Raw genomic sequence first — 20,780 nt, 5'->3', positions numbered from 1 at the left:
ACTTTTTAAAGGGTAATATTACTTTTGTAAAGGTTGTATAATGACTTTTGATCTGAAAATAAATATTTGATGTTTTAACATTGTGTGTAATATTTTGTCAGCTCGATTAAGGAAGAGGTTAAGGAGCTAAGACAGTTTTTAATTCAGTTAAAAAAATTACTCTTCAGATTTCTAAAATCTCTGTAAATAGTTTGTTATTATTTTATTTTTCCTGATCTGTTGTTTTCTAAATCTCCTATATTAAGTTGTTAGGATGCTCAGAGATTTCATTACCCTATTATTTAAAATACCTTAGCATTTGCCCAAGCTTGTACATGTCTTCCATTGTCCATATATATGCATGTTTTTATCAGAAAGTTTGGCTTTACATTTTTTTCTTTTTATTATAAAAGTTTTTGTTCACTTTCTCTTACTTAATTTTGGGTGAGTAAATTCCTTAAGCTTAGTCTAGCAGAACTTTAAAGAACTATGTCTCAATTATTTCAAAAGCCTTTAATACTAATTTCAAGATTTTATATTTCAATAATTTATTTAGTTATTCTTCCTAAAACAAATGTCTTAAATATATACTTATTTTAGTGTTGCATTATTTTCTTGGTCCTTATTTTATTTGTTAAGTTTATTTTGAACAGCACTTAATCTTTCCCATAAAAAGCATTGCATTTTATAAATATTGACAATCAAACTGTGATGCAACAATGTTAATGACCAGTTTTGGAAATTTAGTGAAAAGTGTATGCTTGTATATGTATATTCTTAAAAATGAGGAACTATAATATTAATTTCAGAGTGGTTCAGGGAGTTGAATTGTTTGCTTCAGAAATACTTTGTATTTCTCTGTAGATGTGCCTTAATTCATTCATCTAGCACACATTTAAGTCTCTACTAATCACTAGGCACTAACCCAAGCACTGGAAATTAAAGATAATAAAGTGCAGTGTCTGCTTGGGGGAGCTCCCATTCTAGTAATAGGTAAACACTGGTAAACAAAAAAAATTTTTTAGTCTAATGTGTGATGTGCTAAAATAGAGATGTATATGAGAAAGTGAGAAAGATGTGACAATATTTGTCAGGAAAAGAGGAACTGGTGGGTAGAGGAAGGCTTTGCAGAGGAGATGACATTTGAGCTGAGTCTTGGTAGGTGAGTTGGAGTTCACCAGGTAGAGAAATCAAGGAAGAGACTCTAGGGCAGTGATTCTCCATCTCATCACTACTAACCTTTAGGGCTAGATACTTTTTCTTGAATGGGGCTATCCTATGCTTTGTAGGATATTCAGCAGCATCTCTGACCTCCATCCACCACATACATCCCAGTAGCACCCCTCTCCCCCAGTTGTTACCGTTGAAAAATGTCTCCAGAAATTGCCGAATGCCCCCTAGGGGCAAAATTGACCCCTGTTGCAAATCATTGCTCTAGGCAGAAGCAGCTGCACATGCAAGGCTAGTTGTGTGAAAGAATCACTCTGTAAATGGTTCAGTGTGACTCAATCATAGGGAGTCCAGAAATGTGGGAGGAGATGATGAACTAGAAGTAGGTTGGAGTCTCATTGGGCGTAGTCCCTCATGCTGAAGAGAAAGCAATATGTCTTCTGCTAACAAACGATGGTTAGGCAATAGAAGTCTTTATTTGAGAGTGTAACATGCTTATTTTTACATTATTAGATGGTAATTTTTTTTTATGACACCATGGATTTATAAAAGAATCAAAGTTTTCTTAGATTATTGGGTGAATGGCGATGTCATGAACTAAGACAGGGAATTCAGGGAAAGGGGTCAGATTGGGAGAGTGAAGAAGAAACCATGCATTATTACCAGCAGCTGCCCTGGTAGTACTGCTGTCAAGTAGAGCAGTTAGAGATAGAGGACCAGGGCTCAGGAGAGAAATGAGAGCTAGAAATGTAGCTTGGGAGTTATGAGTACAATCAAAGCCTTAGGTAAAGATGAACTAGAAAGCATGAAAGTGAGATGGGTGGTGGGCGAAGTGGAAATAAATCAGAATTCTGGGACCACCAACTTTGAGGAGATGGTAGAAGAAAAGATAAGGAGGAGAGTATAAGAAAGCCACTGGAGGGTCAGACAGACCAGGGAACCATGGAGGCATGGAAGTCAATGGAAGGGAAAATTCAAGGGAAGAGGAATTCATGAATTTATGTATCCAATGAATGTGGCAGTTAGGAGGGCCTGGGTGACTTTTGCAGGAGTAGTCTCTAGAGAGTGGTGTAAAAGCCTGGTTGAAGTATGAATGAAATAGGCAAGGAAGCAAAACAGTGAGCATAGATTGCTTGTTAAATGTCATAAAATAGGCATGAGATAGTGCATGCAAGGTATATATTTAGTAAATGCTATATAGAAGGTATAGTATTAGGTGGATATAAGATGCATAAGACAGATTCTCTGTCTACAAGAACATCGCAGTTATTTTCTAGGGGAAAAAAAGACTCTACCTCTCGGTTCTTCCATCTTAGAACTATAGAATAAGTGCATACGTATAGTGAGAACCGAATGGAGATTCAGTAATGTGAAATGGCAAAAACAAAATTAGAAGTGAAAACTTGAGAATGGCCTATCTATAGTCGCATCTCATTTTGAACAGCATTACTCTTTCTCAATCTCCTCCTGACCCCCAAAAATAGGACAAAACAAAAACAGAGCTTCCATGTAGAAAACAAGTCAGGGTTTAAGGCCTATTCCTAGAAACTACGTGGAGAATAGGCCCCTCTGTCTTCCTGTCACTGGCTTTTTCCAGGATATGGTACCCACCATGTGCTAGCTATTGTGAGGCCTCGCCCTTCTAAAAATCACTCTCCCTTTATATTTTGGGGGATGTTAGAATGAGATAGACCAGGAGAAGCCAGGGCCAGGAGCTGATTTAGGGAGGAGAGGTTTGGCCAAGTCCCTGGGTGTGACCAGCCAATGTGTTGAGGTCAGGAGGATAGTTAGCAGAAGGAGTACATGAGTGTTGAGAAAGGGAACCAGTGATGTAGTCCAGGAAATACCTGAAGCGTTGCTCCAGTCTGTGGTTCAGAATTCTTTGTTTGCCCATGTGTGAGATTGGAAGACTGGTCAGATGAAGACAGACACTTAGAAGTGTAAGAAAGCCTCTCAAAACAAGAGCTGAACAGATCTATCCCAATTCAGTGAGATATTTTGGGGATTATATTTGGAAGGCTGTCAGCATGGGAGCAGTTGTTAAAAAGCAAGTTTACCTTCACTGAGATTTAACTAAACTGCTTAGATGTAACTAGAGCAGATCTAAGAACTTAGGAGGGCGAGCAGCTAGCATGACTGTTTACCTTGTAGCTCAATTCATGGACAAGTCACAATAAAGAACACCTTGACCAAGAGCATTCATAACTTCTCTATTTAGGCTCTAGAGTATCTTGGGGTGGGGGAAAGCAGGCCTTCTCTTGACTTAGCTATATTACAAAACCTTAACACTAAAACATTTTATGCTTTACCTTAACAAGGAAATATTACTAAGCTAAAAGAAATTTACGTCAAGGCTATTGGTAGTACAGCAGACAATGTCTTTAAATTCAGTTGTTCATTAAATAAAGAAATATTTTTAACAAAATTTTAATCTTTTGTCCCCCTTACAACAGCTGAGAGTATAACATTTTATGATATAGCTAAAATAATGTTATCTAGGACTACTTCCTTTTTTTCTTTTCTTTTTCTCTCAAATTTTTGTTGGTATGCTTGCCTTCTAATGCTTTAACGATTGTAACTAGAGAATGGCTTATTAAGTTGTCTGTTGTTAAATGCAGATTCTGGTTCAGCAGGTCTGTGGTGGGGCCTGAGAGTCCCAGATCCTACCAATGCGACTATTTCCCCAAACACAGGCTGAGAAGCAAGGTTTAAAACCATTCCTTCATGACAACGGCAATACATTTCATAGTTGAAATATCCAGTGAGTTCTCCTCCCACTTTTACATAAAGAAGAGCCGTAGGTATACTGTGCCCAGAGCCAAAAAATTTGCAAAGTTTTAAATTCACTTAGGCATTTAGACTAGTTATTGGTCGAGATCATGTACTCTAGAAGAGATTGTTTGGACCAAGAAACATTTTGAGCAAGGTTGCCTACCTGCCTCATATAAGAACTTCAATATGACTCCTCCAGAATTCTAACCAATACATTTTATGAAACATTTTAGTTTCGTTTAGGAACTTAAAAATATTGGTCTATAAGGCATGCGGTTCTACTTAAATCTCTTGAATTTATTATGACTGTTATTCCGGTTTTTTAAATTGTTGCCTATATTTTTTCTCCTCACAGCATAAATTTTTGAAAAATACACAATTAAATGTTATGTTTTTCTTCATTAATCTGGCTTATTCAAGCAATATCATCTATCTTCCTCTTTGTGAACATTTTCAATCTTTTGAATCTACTTTCCTCTAGCAGTACCAGGTAGGGTAATACTAAGAAAGTTTAAGTCTTACATTGGCTTATGTAATAAACTGAAACACTGTTTATAATCAATGCTTAGTTATGAACTGTCCTTTTGATAGCTCTATAAGGAAAAAGTTTAAAAATCCTTCATATATAACTTTAGTGCTTCTTAAAATTGTATGATACTTGATACTTTTCTAGTATAAATAAATATTATAAAATCTTAAGAACTTTTCTTCCATTCAGGTAGTTTAAGGAATCTTATTGGTGGCAAGGTGTTTGTAGTCTTTGTGGCTACAAATGGCTTAGCCTAATTTCAGGGAGCCTCATACAATATTAAACATTTCAGGTAAGAAGTGAGAAAAAAGAAGCATAGCAAGAAAAATATTAAAGATGGGAAGATAGAAATAGATAGGCAGGCAATTAAACAGGCAAATGTATTTGTCCTAGAATTGATCAGAGAAAGAAAACTAGAAAAGGGGTTGAGCAAATGGATAATCTTTTCTGGGCTCTTATTTACTAGAATGTCATTTCTTAAATCAGGGACTTTTTGTCTTATTCACTGCTATGTCCTCAGAATTTAGAACAGTGCCTAGTTAAAAGTAGATAATAAATATTTTATTAAATTAAAGAACGAAGCCCAGGGACCCTTTGGAATGGGGTAGAGATGACTGTAGAGTCCTTATAGATGAGGGTAACCAGATGGCCTTGCACAAACAGATAAACCAAGCTAGGATGTTTAAGTGATGACTGTAATGGTGAGTGGGAGCTGCTTGATGCTTCATCCTTTGGGTAAAAGAGTGGCACTCTTAAATGAATACCTTGTCCCCTGGGGTGGATGCCAATGGAATATTATGATCGTGACTCAAGGATTAGTTTCCACAGTGGAGTCTGATTCATAGCCTACATATTCCACTAACTGGTACTGTAGAACTATGTGTCTGGATAGAGGCTCAGATCAAGTTTTCTAAAAAAGAAGATTGAATGGACCAAAACTTTTAAGAGTATTTAAACAAAGGGCATTTGACTAGCTTTAAATTTATCACTATTTAATAAAAAGACTTCATTTTAGACTTAGTAGAAGAACTGGATTCTCAGTTGTTCTTAGAGTTTCAAGTAACTGTTTTAGCTAAGAATGACCTTTACCTTTTGTACCAAGGCTGAAAGACTGAACCCTCTGAAATAGTCATAGAGCTTAATGGAAACCCAAGTCATCTTCAAAGCAAATGAGTTTAACAAGTATTTATCAGAAATAGAATATGTCTCTGCTGTAAGTGGCAAATATTATTCCTGGCATCGAAGAGTTTATAATTTAGATGAGAAGATGACATAAGCCATTCAAACAACCAGAGTACAATACAGTATAATATATAATAATATCCATATTCCAATTTCAGAGAGGTGAGCACCTAAGCTTTGAGATATGTGATTACCTATGTAATTTTTAACCAATTTTAATTTTCATCAAGATAACACATGTGCCTATGTAAATAATCAAGTGCTATTTCTTTGAAGGGTTCTCTCTTCCTAGAATTCCTATTAGCCAAAGTTTGCACCTCTTGGATTGACTTTATAATTTACTATTCTCTCCTGTTTTCTCTTTGCCTCCTTATCCTATTCTGGAAGATTTTCTCCAAGTTTCCCCTTCTCTTTAATTTTAGAATTTTGGTTATTTTAATTTTTAAAATTTTATCTAATTTTCTGATGATTCCCTATATTTATTCTTACTTTATAAATTACAATCTCTTATTTTTCTGAAAGTTTTTTACTTTAGGTTATTTTTTTTCTTTTTTTATTTGAGTTTTGTTATGGATCCTACATTGTCTCTGGTTGTTGTGAGTCACTTTGTTGTTATTGTTTGTTTCTTGTTATTAGACATTTTTCTTCAGGTATCTAGTGAACTCTGTCCATATTTGACCATGTGTCACCATGAAGTGATCTGGAGACTGTAATTGCATGGGCCTTTCAACTGGCAGGCTTCATTGCTAGGAGACCTTTACTCAGAATCTATAGGTTTTTTCTCAGAGGTCAGTTTCTCCAGAGAAGAAACTTAAAGTGATTGCCTAGTTATGTTTTATAGCCATGGTTAGTGATATATTAGAAATGAAGGTGATTTCTTTCTATAAAGAAAGAAGGTTCTGAAACTGAGTTAATTCAGATAAAACAAACCTTAAAAGTACTTACCAAATTCTTAAGGTCTGATTTAATTAATTTACAGTGCGGGGCTTGATTTTCATACCTGTTGTCTGAAATGCATTGTGTATATTCTAGAAATGGAGATACTCCTAGAAAGAATAAATTGAACATTCTGTAGACTATGTGGTTTCCTTAACGTATTTCAAAACCTTTTATGTTCTTGGCAGTACATTTAAATGTAAATATGCATGCCTGTCACTCTAAGGAAGATGACAGACCTATTAAAAATGGGTTTGGGTATAGAACAAGAAGGAAGAGGAGGCCATAATGGTCTTCTAATGGAGTGTAATATTGGTTGCTCACTGTCCCTAGAACTTGAAACCTCAATTACAATTTTTTTAAGTTGGAGAAAATCTCGATATTTGTATTTTAAACTCTTAATCCTATATGTGTAGTGGGGAAAACAGTCAGCTCGAGGACTTATCTGAATCCCCAGGCAAGAACTAAAAATAAAATCTTAAAACCAGAAAGTATTGTTTTACTAAAAAATTTTCTAGAGCACCACCTGTCCAGTACAGGAGCCAGTAACCACATGTGGCTATTGAGAGTTTAATTAATTTAAATCAAATCATATTTAAAACTCTGAAGCTCATTTGCTCTAGACATATTTTAAGGGCTCAGTGGCCACAAGTGATTAGTGGCCACATTGGGCAGCACAGAATATCCCATTATTACAGAAGGTTCTATTGGCCGTGGTTCCTCTAGAACAGTACATATGAGCTGCAAAGCACTGATACCCCTGTAACTTTGACAGTGCTCCAGCGTATTGAGGGAGGCGCCTACTGGTACAGTGCTTGGTAGCTGTGGTGGCTGAAGGAGTGGAGCCATGTTCAATGGCCTTATTTTTCTCCAGTGGTACCTGTCTTGCTGTTTAAACAAGCAAAATTTGGCTTTAAAAGAATCCTTTTAGTACTTGTTTTCTTAAACAACTAACCTACATGCCCACCATTTTTTCACCCATTTTCATTGATACATTACATTCTTCAGTAAAAATTATGAGTCTTCAACCCTGGGAGAAACTTTAAAAACCATTTATAGATATAAGCTGAACCTATATTGATCACATAATCAGGTAATCAGATTATAAGAGTAATCAGTTTCTATTTCTGAAAATTTTTTTTAAACAAAAGATCATTTCAAAAAGTAAAAATTGTTAAAGAAAACATTTCATTCTACTGCTACAAAAGTAGTCTTGTACTAAGGTTTATAAAAAAAGAAGGGAAGAAAGAAAAAAACAGAAAGACCACTCTGGGAATCAGTTGATAATGATTTTGTTTGTTATTTAGAGGTATTCTTTGGCTAGTCCCTTGGGTCTTCTCCCAGTGAGCTCATTTTGCTGACGTAAATCTTCTAATGTATTTGCCAATGACTGTGCACCCTTTGTGCTTATTACTATTTGTCGATGATTAGGGAAAATACTATTGAAACTGCAACAAGCAGATTTTGCTTTTTAAATGTCTTTTGTTGTAAAATACAAAAGAGTAGAAGACATTGTCCCAACTTTTGATGGGGCGGTCTAAGCAAGGAAGGCAAAGAATATATATAAAATAGTTTGGTGTTAATTACAGAAGGATTGGAGAGTTGAAATGATTGTAGCTTCAGGGATGCTTGCTCACAAAGCAAGGGAGTTTGCAAGAGGATCAGCTTATTAAAATAGTTTGTGTATTGAAATCTTTGATTCATCAGCAGTGTTCTCCAGGCCCACTAATACTAGCTGCTGTTCAAGACACTGAAGAAACATATTTAGTATAAAGTTCAATGGTTTATAAACTTCAGATTTAATTACCTTTAAAGAGGATTAAACCGGAATATGAAGCAGTTAATTTAGCAATTAACCTAACAATGAGCTAAATAATGACCTATTATGTGCAAGTTGTTGCTAGGCCCTGAACAATATAGCAAAATTTAGGAATTATTTTTAACCTTCCCATTAACTATGTTCCCATTAACTATGCTTAGATTATATTTAAACTAATAAATGGAGTAGTTTAGTCTGCATCTAAGCCTATGTGAGTTGTGGACTTCACCTCTAATGGATGTATTATCAACGATGTGCAGATTCCAAGTATGGATTACATGTGCCAAGCAAGGATGAGAGAGTGGCTCATGGTCACTAGAGGGCAGAAAAGGTCAGGAACAGATGGAGACGCCTGGAGAGAAGTGCAGGAAAAAGCTTGCACCACTTCTGTGTAACGAACATAGCCTCTTGCAACTCAAGAAAATACAGTTCAGCCCCTGGGGCGGGAAAGCCAGTACGTGATCGAGGAACAGGAGCCATAGTCAAAACGGTGAGAGACATGGCCAGGGAATCAATAAAACAGACTGGAGCCTGGATGTTACCAGGCTGTCACATTCGTGACAGGGAGCTAAATTCAAGTCCAGGTTCAAGAAGGCTGTCTGATTGCAGGGAGGGGAGCAGCTCATTTAACCCTTTCTATTATTTCTCCAACACTGTTCAACATACTGACCATCTTGAAATGGGCAAGCAGGCTTGAGTCTAGCAAGGGAAATATGATAACCATCTTCTTTTGATATTGTACTACTTCCTGTCACATTGCTGATTTGGTTTTAGAATGCTAGAACTATTATTATTTTCTTCCTGGTAAGTTCTTTCCACATCATAGAGTACTTCCTTGGGTCTAAATAGCTAGTTTTAACAAATCAATATAAAGATACTATAATTTTCTAGTAGGTCAGGCTGTTTCATTTTAAGAAAAAAGCTAATAGTTTAGAATTTATCACTAGGTATTAAATATCCATAAAGGCAGGGATCACTGGGATATAACAAAGAATAAAAGTTTTTCTTAACCTTTCTCCTATATGTATCCATAGAATTCTGTACTTTCCTTCAGTTTTACACACACTTTAATTATATGTACATGTTTGTCAACCAGGCAGGACTGTACACTCCATGATATCAGGAACATTCTCCCACACTTAGTATAGAGCCTGGCTGTAGAAGCCAAACACTAACATTTGCTGACCTCACAGAATTTATAGTCTCATTAGAGTAGAAGAGAACTGTAACACAGATGTTAAAGGATACAATCGAAGTAGAATTACAGAGGGGGAAATTAGCAATTTAGTCTCATCAAGAAAATTTTCATTAAAATAACATTGAGGTGGGCCTCATAACTGGATAGGATTTACACAGGCAGAGAGAAAAAGAAACTTTCTTGGAAGCAGAAGTGAATTTGAGAGCAAAGGCATAGTACTCTTTTGAGGAGGCTTATTTTAATAGATAAGGCTATAAGGTAAAATTGGAAAAACAAATGTGGAGGGCCTAGAATCCAATGCTAAGGAATTTGTAGTTCTTTCTCTGGACCAATACTTTTGAAATGTGTTCCTCACCAGTCTGTAAGATAACTTATATAAAACCCATCCCATTGACAGATAAATTTGTATAATGCCACATACTGTATTTCTTAAAATGTTACAATGAACACTAGTAAAGTTAAGTTCCTAAACAAAATAAACTTTTAAACTTCGTTTAACCAAATGTTCTCGAATATATGGCCACCTTTAAACTCACTTGGTATCCAGTAAATTTATTACTCCTCGGAACACACTCGGGAAATGATGTTTATGCACTAGCGAGCCTTCAAAAGTTTTGAAGAGGACTGCCATAATTAGAATATATGTTTCTATTTTTACAACTTAAGCTAGAAAGTAATGCAAATACATAGATACCGAACTCCTTTTGTTTCTTTTAGAGCGATTCTGTTCTCCTGTTATCTTTAACTGTCTTAATTTACATTGTGTATTATCTTAAAAAGACCAAGTCCATTTGGCACTGCTTCTGGCAGGATACAAATAGATAAATTTAGATACCTCATTCACCCATTTTCAGCTATTATCAATCACTGCTTACTCTTTATGGTTTTCTCCAAGGATTGAATAGAGATGTGGTTCTCAAGGTGTGACTACTGGATCAGATGCATGAATATCACCTGAGAACTAGTAAGAACTGTAAATTTTCAGGCTCCATTCCAGACTGAATCAGAAATTCTGGGAGTGAGGCCCAGTGATCTGTTTTTAAGACGCCCTCCAGATGATTCTGACACACACTGCAGTTTGAAAACCATTTGAGTGGACTAACCTAAATATTCTGAAATTCTAGATTAGGTTGAGAGCAGAAGCCTCTACTTCCTCAGCTGCCACAACTTTTGTTTATCCATTTTTAAATGATGGTTTTAGTTCATCTCACACTTACTTGTTTTTAAATTAAATATCTGAGACTTTACATAGCTCTGTGGTTTCTTAGAATTAAAGTCACTGTATCTTTCTCAGCAGTGGCAGCCATCTACTATATTAGGTTCTCATTAGACTACAGATGTGATTCCCCAGAGAACATTAACTTCAGTCACTTCAAAAGTTTACCTTTTTCTTTCTCTGGTATCTTGGTAGACATTCCTAGAAAGAAAATAAAAGTAGCATCATAATTAAGTGGCACTCAGACACTGAGTATATCTCTATTTTCAATCAAGAATGAATATTTTTCTCTCTGCAAGGAAGAGCCTTATCCCTTTTATCAATTATCTAGCTGTGAGTATTTCCTGGTTAAATTATAACTCTATACACTAGTACTCTTGTTATTTTCCTTTGTTTAGCAATAGAAATTTGAAACAGTGAGAAAAGTTCATGAGCCTCTCCCCTTTTTTGAGGGGGCAGGAAAATTGTAATAAATGCAAAACTTTCTTCTAACTTTTATAGTCCTCTAGTTTAGGGGTATACAATACAAATTACTTCTAAAGTACGTTGGATATATTTCATTTTAATTTTTAAAATAATTAAATCCTATTTGTGTTTGTTACAGCACAACCTGATTCCTATTATTCTCATCTGCTTCAGATTCCTTCTCTTCTGTAGCATATTAAAAATATGGTTTATATTTGAAAATCCTTACAGTAAATTATAAACTTAACTTTAAAGCATATAAAGATAGAGGAATTTATCAAAGTAAATCGTCGGTTTGCACAAGTTTGTGATGATTATAAAGGGGAGACCTCCAAAGAAACTGAAATTCAGAGAACTCAAACCGAAATTGATTTAGACAGAGGTTTTGTCCTGACCCCGTCCCCATCCCCATCCCTTAGGTAAAAATCCCTTTAAAATTATATAATTGTATTAACCAATGTTACTCCAATAAACTTAATTTAAAATAAATAAATAAAATAAAATGCGAAGGTTGCTAAGGACTGTAGTTGGCATGTACCTAAATTTTCAAGCAGTATAAAGCTATTGTCAAAGAACAAGTACAGTTTGTGTCTCATAGGTAAATCTACCAGACAGCCTGGCTGGCTGAGCAAATCACAAGCTTGGGACGTTGAATGTTTGTTTTAAGCAAAGACATCCGGTTTCCATAGCACTATGATTTTATAGCATAGATCAGATTATACTGTGTATTTGGCTAACACCCTTTTCCCCTCAGCTAAAAAGATTGAATCAATAAATCATGAACTTCTAAAAAAATGTTTAAAATAAACAAGTCATAGTATAGAGTGAGTCTGTATATAAGTAAGAAGGTAGAAGCTATGTAAATGAAATTTTGCTTACGATTTACATACATTGGAAAATAGCTAAGCTAAATTCAGAATAGTTTTCATAATTCTTTTTTCTATTATAATGTCTAGGAGATAGTATGAATCCATGTAGTATGGATTTTGAGAGGAAGGCTGTTCATTAAAAATAATAGCTTTTATAAAATTTTGGTAGCAGAAAATATGTGGTTCCTTATTTTTAAAAATAGTATAAATGAGTCCATTCATATAAGTTCTGCTTATTTTTCTCAGAGATTCACATGTGCTAATATCCTCTGTCAAAACATTGACTTTTCGTGTTTCAAATCAAGAAAACATTTAACCTCTTAACTCATAAATAGAATGAGGGTATAAATTCTACTTACACAAAGAGGTTTTCAGATAATTTCACTTTTAGCCTCACCACTCCAGAGCTTTTAACTCTACTTAGTCTTTTATGATCTCCTAAATATCTCTTGCTTTCTTGACTTAATTTAAATAATATGATTAACAATGGCTTGGACATTTTTATAGCTATGAATTTATTGCTTTTTGGGGTCTTTTTACTACTTGCCCCAATTCTTTGTTTTGTTTTGTTTTGTTTAGAATTCGTGATCTATTACGGAAGAATCATGGCATTTGCACATAAGAGAATTTGAATATAGCTGTGTAGAGACAGTAGTTATTGGCACTTACTCAGATATTAATTCAAATGCAAACTTCTTTTCTTGAATTTTTGATCTCGATTTTATCTTTGAAACATATATGTGCTTTTTGGATTACTCAGGACACTGTTTACTTCTGTAACATCCAGTCAGTCATCGAGATCTGTTTCCATTTCAGATGAGTTCAGATTAGTTTACTATAGTCCCTATTATTACACAAAATAAAAATTACCTTGGGTATATATGCCAAATGATAAATACAGGTTTATCCATTGAGGCGTTGTTTGTAATGACAGAAGATTAGAAACAACCTAAATGTCTATCAATAGGAACTAAATAAATTTTGGTATTCCATACAATGGCATACTATTCAACCATTAAAGAGGTAAAGCATCTCTGTGTGGACCAATATTGGAAGGTCCTAGAGATATTGTTGAAGGAGAAAAAAGCAAGCTACATAACAGTATGTCCAAGAAAAACCTGAAAGGATATATATCCAAACAGAAATAGGACTGCTTGTGCCTTTCGGAGGAACAGTGAATGGAAGATCGCTAGAGGCTAGAAACGCTTTTTTCCTTTTAATTTTGTACCTAGTGTATATATGTGTATCCTATGTTTTTAAAATACTTTAAAAATCATCTCGATTACAAAAGTGCCAATAGCTAAGTCTGACAACTGAAACTATACTGTATTTAACATTCATGTATAAAATCCATTTTTACTGATTAAAAAGCATGAATAAAATGAAGAGTTGGATATTACAGCAGAAAATTTGGGCTATGTTTTCTGGCTCTGGTTATGAGGAAGTGATTCTTCCTTTAATATTTGCTTTATACTATAGACTTACTCTGGGAAATTATTTGTAACTCAGATTTAATGGAAACATTTTTTTAAAGCCGAGTATTCTTTAAAGTTATGACACTTTGACTTATCTGTTTTTAAAATTCTGATTTTTTTTTGTAACATTGGATTCTCTTAAAGCAGAACATTTAGCCGCTATTCTGGCTCATCAAAATTCATAACAGTTTGTCCTTCTAAACTTAGAGCCATCTATAGTCCTAATTGAAGTTTTGCAAAAAAAAGCAATTTGGATTTTTTCCTCTTTTCATATTCTAAAACTTGTTTTAAGAAACTGAAATTCATATCTTTAAAATATTAGAAAAAGTATTATTGACTGACTAAGCTGTGCCCACTACAGTTTAAAACCACTTGCTGTTCTTAATTCTTTCTAAGACTTTTGGGCATTCTTGAATTACTTATATTTTACCAAATCCAAAGTTGCTTTATGAAATAAGCGGCATGCAGTTCAAATGTAGGAAATAACTCTTGCAAAGAAATGCTTGATATTCAGAATTTGGAACAATTGGTTGGCTAGAAAAACAATAATGAACATCACAGACTGACTTGCTTTCATAGGAATGAATTTAAAACTTACTGTTTCTTCGTAAATGGAAAAATTTCGAACCTCTAATTGTTCATATTTATAGCAACCATATGTCTCAGACATTCCAGGATAGTTCCTAGTTTTATTATCTCCATCTCCTCAGACCAGGCATATTGACTTTTAGTTTGGAAATTTTATTCATTCTAATATTAGAAATATACAGTTCTTTGGGATCATTTCACTTTAAGTAGAAGTTAAACTTATTTCAGAGCATTTGTTTCATAGAAGGAAGATGTAAGGATGATGTGTTGCAAGAAATTTTTAAAATATATTTTTATGTATCTACATTACTTGAGACAAGGAAATTTTCATTACATGGGATTTTTGTTCTATACTTTTGTTCATGAAATGCAATCAATGAACAATGTCTGGAGCAATATATGGGATGAAATGTTTTCTTTCTGTTTTGCAATGACCAGGCACTGCCTCTGCAATAGAGACTGAATCTCTAGGGAGATTTATAAGTTGAGTTTTTAAGAAATATGGAGCACAATAAGCACCTGAAAAGATTTATTCAACATCATTGCCATTAAAGAAATGCAAAGAAAGCCACAGTGAGATACATAGCCCACTAGGAAGGCTGTATCAAAAAAACAGGTAGTAATTAATGTTGACAAGGATATAGAGAAATTGAAATTGTACAGTGCTGGTGGGAATGTAAAATGGTGAAGCCACTTTGGAAAGTCTGGCAATTCCTCTAAAGATTAAACAATTGCCATATGACCCAACAATTCCACTCCTAAGTATATACCCAAGAGAAATGAAAACATGTTGGCACAAAAACTTGTACTCGAATGTTTATAGCAGTATTATTTATAATAGTCAAGAAATGAAAACAGCCTCAAGGCCAATTGGCTGACAAATGGTTAAATAAAATGTGGTATATACCTACAGTGTAATATTTGGCAATAAAAAAAAAAAAAGAAATGAAGTACTGATACTTGCTACATGAATGAACCTTGAAAACATTATGGTAAGTGAAAGAAGCCAGTCATAAAGGACTACATATTATATGATTCCATTTATATGAAATGTTCAGAATAAGTAAATCCATAGAGACAGAAAGTAGATTGGTGGTTGCCTCAGGCTGAAGAGAGAAGAAAGAAATGGGAATTGACTGCTGATAGGTATGGGTTTTCTTTTAGGAGTGATGAAAATGTTCTAAAATTGACTGTCCACTTGAAGTAGTTAAATGGCATACTATGTGACTTATATCTCAGTAAAGGTGTTATTTTTAAAAGGCAAAGAGGGAGTCTTTTGCTAACTGGTTTAGACATTCTATTTAGACCTTCTTTACCAGTGGTTCTCAACGAGGAACAATTTTGCCACCCAGGGGACATTTGGCAGTGCCAAGGGACATTTTTGGTTGTCACAACTGGAGGAGGAGTGCTGCTGACATCTAGTGGGTAGAGTCCAGGGATGTTGCTAAACATCCTTAATGCATGGGACAGCCCTCAGAACAAAGAGGTTATCGGACTAAAATTGTCAGTAGTATCCAAGTTGAGAAACTCTATTTATACCTGTTACTCAAAAGATCTTTTATCACGGCCATGTTTTTGAAGCACTACAAGGTTATGAATCATCAAAAAAATGTTCATTTACTAGTTCAGTTTACTAAGGGCAAGGCTATTCAATAAGACTGAACCTGAAAGAAAGTGTTTTATTTCTTTATCTGGTTAAGCCTAAACCTAAGTTAGATAATTCAACAAACCGAAATATTTTATTCCTTAGTCATTCTGGTTGAGATTTTACTATATTTTGTTGTATTTTACTTCCTTGCCTAAAGCTTTTGAAGATCACATTTATGGAGTATAACAGCTACTTGCAATAAATATAGGAATAAAAAAAAAAAAAAACGTAACACAGCACAGCCTTGAAAGTGTAAATAAAAGCTAACATCTACATTTCAAAAACTATTTTCAGCTCATGTTCTTGAATAGGAATATGGCACTAAACTAAGCTAATTTGCTCGACTTCAGATTCCAGCCATGCTCCTTTTATTGTATGTACCTGTTTGAAATTTCTTCAGTCTGATCCAGAGGAAAGGGAGCAGGGTGTTTATTATAGAACTAGCATTTCAAATATAATAGCTAAGATTTATTGAATGCTTACTGTGTGCTGAGTATTATGCAAAGCACTATAAAGTGCTGTGTGTGTGTATATGTAATCTCATTTAATTCTCACAAAACCCTATTATGTAGATATGATTATTTCTATTCTTCTAGAAGCATCTCTCTTACAGGTATATATATTCTCACTCTAGTAAGCACCGATTATTCTGTGGGTCTTACACTACTATTATTCTATGAGTTCCCTTTCCCATCATTCTGGAAATACTCTTTGCTTCTCTCCTGTTTTGATCCCCTACATCTGCCCCTACCATAGTATATTCACTCATTTTGCTGAATTATATCCTTCATTACCTTTCTAAGAATACCAATATCTGAAAATATCTTTATTCTACCTTCGTTAGTGAAAGGGATAGTTTGACTGGGTATAGAATTCTATGTAGCAAATATTTTTCTTTCGCAATTCTGGAGTCAATATGTCTCTTGTCTTTCAGTTTTGGGTATGATATGTTTGGTGTCCCTCAAAACATTTAGAATTTTACTTCTAGTGCTCTGAAATGTCACAATGGGTGCCTTGCTGTGGGTCTTCCCCCCCCCCCCATGCATTTTGCCTAATATTCAGTGGGGATTTTCATTCTCAAAATTCATTTCCTTGAAATCAAGGAAAGTTTCTTAAATGACTCTTTGATCATTTCCTCCCTTTCCTTTTTTCTTTCCAGAATGCTTATTTTTTAGATGTTCACTTTTTAAATGTATCTTTTCATTTTCTTATTTTAGAAATCCTGTAGCCTTTTAGAAATTTTAGAAATTTTGTTTAATTTTACTTTCTATGAAAAATTTTTTAACTTTATCTTAAACTTTTAATTTAAGTTATATTTTTAATTTTCAAGAGCTCTTTTTCGATTGCTAATTTTTTCCATTTTATAGCCTCCTAATCTTGTTGACAGATGATTCATCTCTTATCTCTGAGAATATTAATATAGTCTTTTCTGAAGTATTTCTCCTACAGTCTGCCTTGATTCTTATTTATGATTCCCTCTTTCTGTTTGCCTTTTGGGTTAGGTCTCTATTTTTCAAGTTATAGACTTTTCTCATATTTAGTGGTCCTTAAATGTCCATAAATTGTAAAATTTCAGCATTCATTTCCTTCTGATATGATGCACCAAGGAAAGCACAAATACAACTTTTATAGTATTCTTGCCCAAAAAATGCATAACTTAAATTCAACCATGAAGAAACATTAGACAAACCCAAATTGAAGGACAGTCTGTCAAGATTTTGAAAGGTAAAGAAAGACTGAAGTACTTTCCAAATTAAAAGTAACTAAGGAGACATGACAACTAAATGCAGTGTGTGATCATGAATTGGACCCTGGGCCAAAATTAGTGGGACAATTAACAAAATTTGAATAAAATTTGTAGGTTAAGTAAAAGCATTGCCAATTTTTAATTATTGTGCTTTGGTTATATAATATGTTAACATTGAGGAAGATAGCTACTTTTTTCTTCAAATATTTTTCTGCCCTATTTTCCTTCTCCTCTTTCTGAGACTCCAGTTACTCATATATTTATTAGACTGCTTTATGTTTTTTGTAAGTGCCTTTAATTTTCATATTAGATAATTTCTATTGCTGTATCTTCAAGTTCACTTATTTTCTCCTGATATCTTCAATCATAAGTTAAGCTCCCCCCACTGATTTTAATTCCGATATATTTTTCGGTTCTAAAATATACATTTGATTCATTTTCATTTCCATTTCACTGCTGAGGTTCTCCATCAATTCATTTATTATGACTTTATTTTCCTTTTAAGTTCAAATATCTTTATAATAGCCACTTTAATTTCCCTTTCTGTTAATTCTTAGATCTGGCTCATCTTGTGGTCAGTTTCTATTAATTATATTTCCTTTGATTCTGGGTCATATTTCTTTGCATGTTTAGTAATATTTTTTATTGTCTGCCAGATATTGTGTGTGGTATATGATGGAGATAATGAATTTTGTTATTTTCTCTAAAACAGTCTTGGTTTTTGTTCCAGCAAGTTGTTAACTTAGCTGAACTCCAAATGTTATCTCCCCTAAAGTGAACACCAGCTGAAATCTATACTCAGTCCTTTCAGCTTTCCAGCTGTTGCCTTTCACGTATGCAGTTCAAGGATAAGCTAGGAATTTGGGTTGAGTTTATATGTATATATTTGGAGGGACTCCGTGTCCCCCTCACTTTCCACTTATACTGGTAACCTTAAATTAGGTCTTCTGATTCCTCCATCAAGCAGGCTTGCACATTCCTACTTAAGTTCTAATTATTTCACCATATGAACTATAGAGTACTACCAGGTGAAAAGCCATATGATTCCTAATGTAGACAGTTCCTCCTTTCAAGATTGACTTCCCTCTAATTTCTGTTTGCTTTTTATCACTCTGTGGTGCTTTCAAATCGTTTAAAATTTTTTAGAGTATATAATTATTATCTGCAAAAAATCAGTCTAATATACTTTATTCTGCCATTGCCAGAATTTACACCATGTTACTTTTTTATATTCTGTTGATATTGTATAGGATTAAACAAAAAAAAATCCACATTTTTTATGAATGATAATAGTAGCTCCTCAAAATTTTCTAAAATGATTGAGCATATTACTAATCTTATTTTTTCTTTTTTCTCTTATAGACAAGAGATGATTTCCTAGGTCAAGTGGATGTTCCTCTTTATCCATTACCAGTTAGTATAGACGTTCATGATTTTACTTTTTATGTTTATTTTTTATTTTAATAAATATCTATAAATACATAATATAATTAATATAAATATTTGATTTCTAAAATATATACAGCTATTATTTCTTGAATATATTTTCTGAAAACTTATCTCAATTTTCTATTTTAATTTTGTCTTCAAGATCTCCTTACATTAAGCCAAGTAAGAATTAGAGCCACTGAAATTTGTTCACATCATGAAAGCATTGTTTGAGAAAGATCAATTTGGAAATAGTCTACTGAATAATTAGAATGAGAAAGCCTAGGCCACAGAAGGAAACTAAGATAGTTTATAACAATATAAGTATGAAACTGAATCTGGACCAAGCATATAGTAATGGAGGAAAACAGATTCAGGAAACATTCTGTAATAAAACTATATTGGATCAGGTTTCTGACATTGGGGTTGAAAAAAAAAAAGCAAAAAGTAAAGATAATGCAGGTTGAACTTGGGAGATAAGGGTATGTCTCAAGTAAAAAAGTTAGGAGGAAAAGTCCTTTTGTTTTGAAATAACAATATATTTATTTTTTGCCATGTTGAATTTCAATAGAAAACAGGAAAAATGAAAGCCTAAAGTGGTCAGCTGACAGAGATATGAAAATAAATTGTGTAAGGAAAAGGGACCGAAAGAACTGAGAGTTATCTCTATCCAGGTAACAGCAGAATCTCCAAGATGGGTTGTCCATATAAGAGAGATGAGAGCACCAAAGGCCAAACCCTGAACCTTAGTCATCATGAGTCTAGTCTGTCAGAGTAGAAAGGAAGATAGACCAGGAGAGACAGGAAAAGAGCCAAGTATAATAATGTCATGAGAATCTAAGAGTTTTATGACTGAATGGGTAGTTAGCAATTCAAAATGTAGCAGAGAAGTAAAGGATAATAAAAACAAAAGGCTGCTGAACTTGATAAGAAAGAGAAACAATACTTTACTGTATCAGTCTCAAGATATTTATTGGCTCTCTACAGTCTTCCGAGATTAAAGCTTTTAATAACATATTTAATCCAGTTTTACTGTTCAGGCTGTTTACTTTCCTCTTCTCCTGGAATTGTCTTTGTGCTCTAACCATGCCAGCCTGCTGACATTGTGTATATTCCACTAACCACTCTCCTTTTTTTTTCACTTCCAATTCTGCTTTTGGCTCCACGACATACCTGCTCAGCTAGTTTTAGACTGAGTGTGATGACGGTTTCAGTTCCTATGGTGTAGGAAAGTGAAAGCACTGTCAATTGTAACCATTTGATCTAAAGCTACTTTTTTCTCACTTCTAACTTGTTATGCCTGAGATCATAGTTCATGAGTATCCTTGAAAAATATATTTTTGATGTTATAGATATATCTTAAAAACCCTCTCTTTTATTCCAGACAGAAAATCCAAGAATGGAGAGACCATATACATTTAAGGATTTTGTTCTTCACCCAAGAAGGTCAGTATATGTAAAATGATATATTAAATTTTTAAAAATTTCTTATTTATATATATAATAGCCTCTTTAGAAATTCAAGGTTAAACCTTTGTTAATAAGCTACTGCTAAATATTACATTATTTTTTTTAAAGCTTCATTGTATGTCTTATTACAAAGTAAAGTGATCACACTACTTTAGGAAAGATTTGTTCCCCTAATATTTATCAGACTAGAATGCTGAAATTTGTCATTTTATATTGATTTCATATCTTAAAGTATATGTAATTTCGTCATACTATGCTTTAGAAAAAATCAAGAACATTGGTTCAGTAA

General features: G+C 33.9%; 1 protein-coding gene across 5 annotated transcripts in view; it reads left to right on the top strand.

The window, feature by feature from the left end:
• NEDD4 (NEDD4 E3 ubiquitin protein ligase) overlaps positions 1–20,780 on the top strand; it is a 95,338-nt gene that overhangs the window by 45,418 nt on the left and 29,140 nt on the right. For 4 of the 5 annotated variants that reach the window (XR_001598542.2, XM_016158379.2, XM_036238498.1 and 1 more), the window contains 2 exons: positions 18,956–19,006; positions 20,406–20,467. Coding sequence is in view for 4 of the 5 variants with exons in the window: in XM_016158379.2 (XP_016013865.2) it covers positions 18,956–19,006; positions 20,406–20,467 (113 nt within the window). In the remaining variant the exon portion in view is untranslated. The remainder of the gene's footprint in view (positions 1–18,955; positions 19,007–20,405; positions 20,468–20,780) is intronic. The other variant, XM_036238497.1, reaches the window with a different exon arrangement.

Source organism: Rousettus aegyptiacus, unplaced genomic scaffold (assembly GCF_014176215.1).
Source record: "Rousettus aegyptiacus isolate mRouAeg1 unplaced genomic scaffold, mRouAeg1.p scaffold_m13_p_3, whole genome shotgun sequence".
NCBI lineage: Eukaryota > Metazoa > Chordata > Mammalia > Chiroptera > Pteropodidae > Rousettus > Rousettus aegyptiacus.
This window is presented reverse-complemented; position numbering and strand designations above follow the sequence as displayed.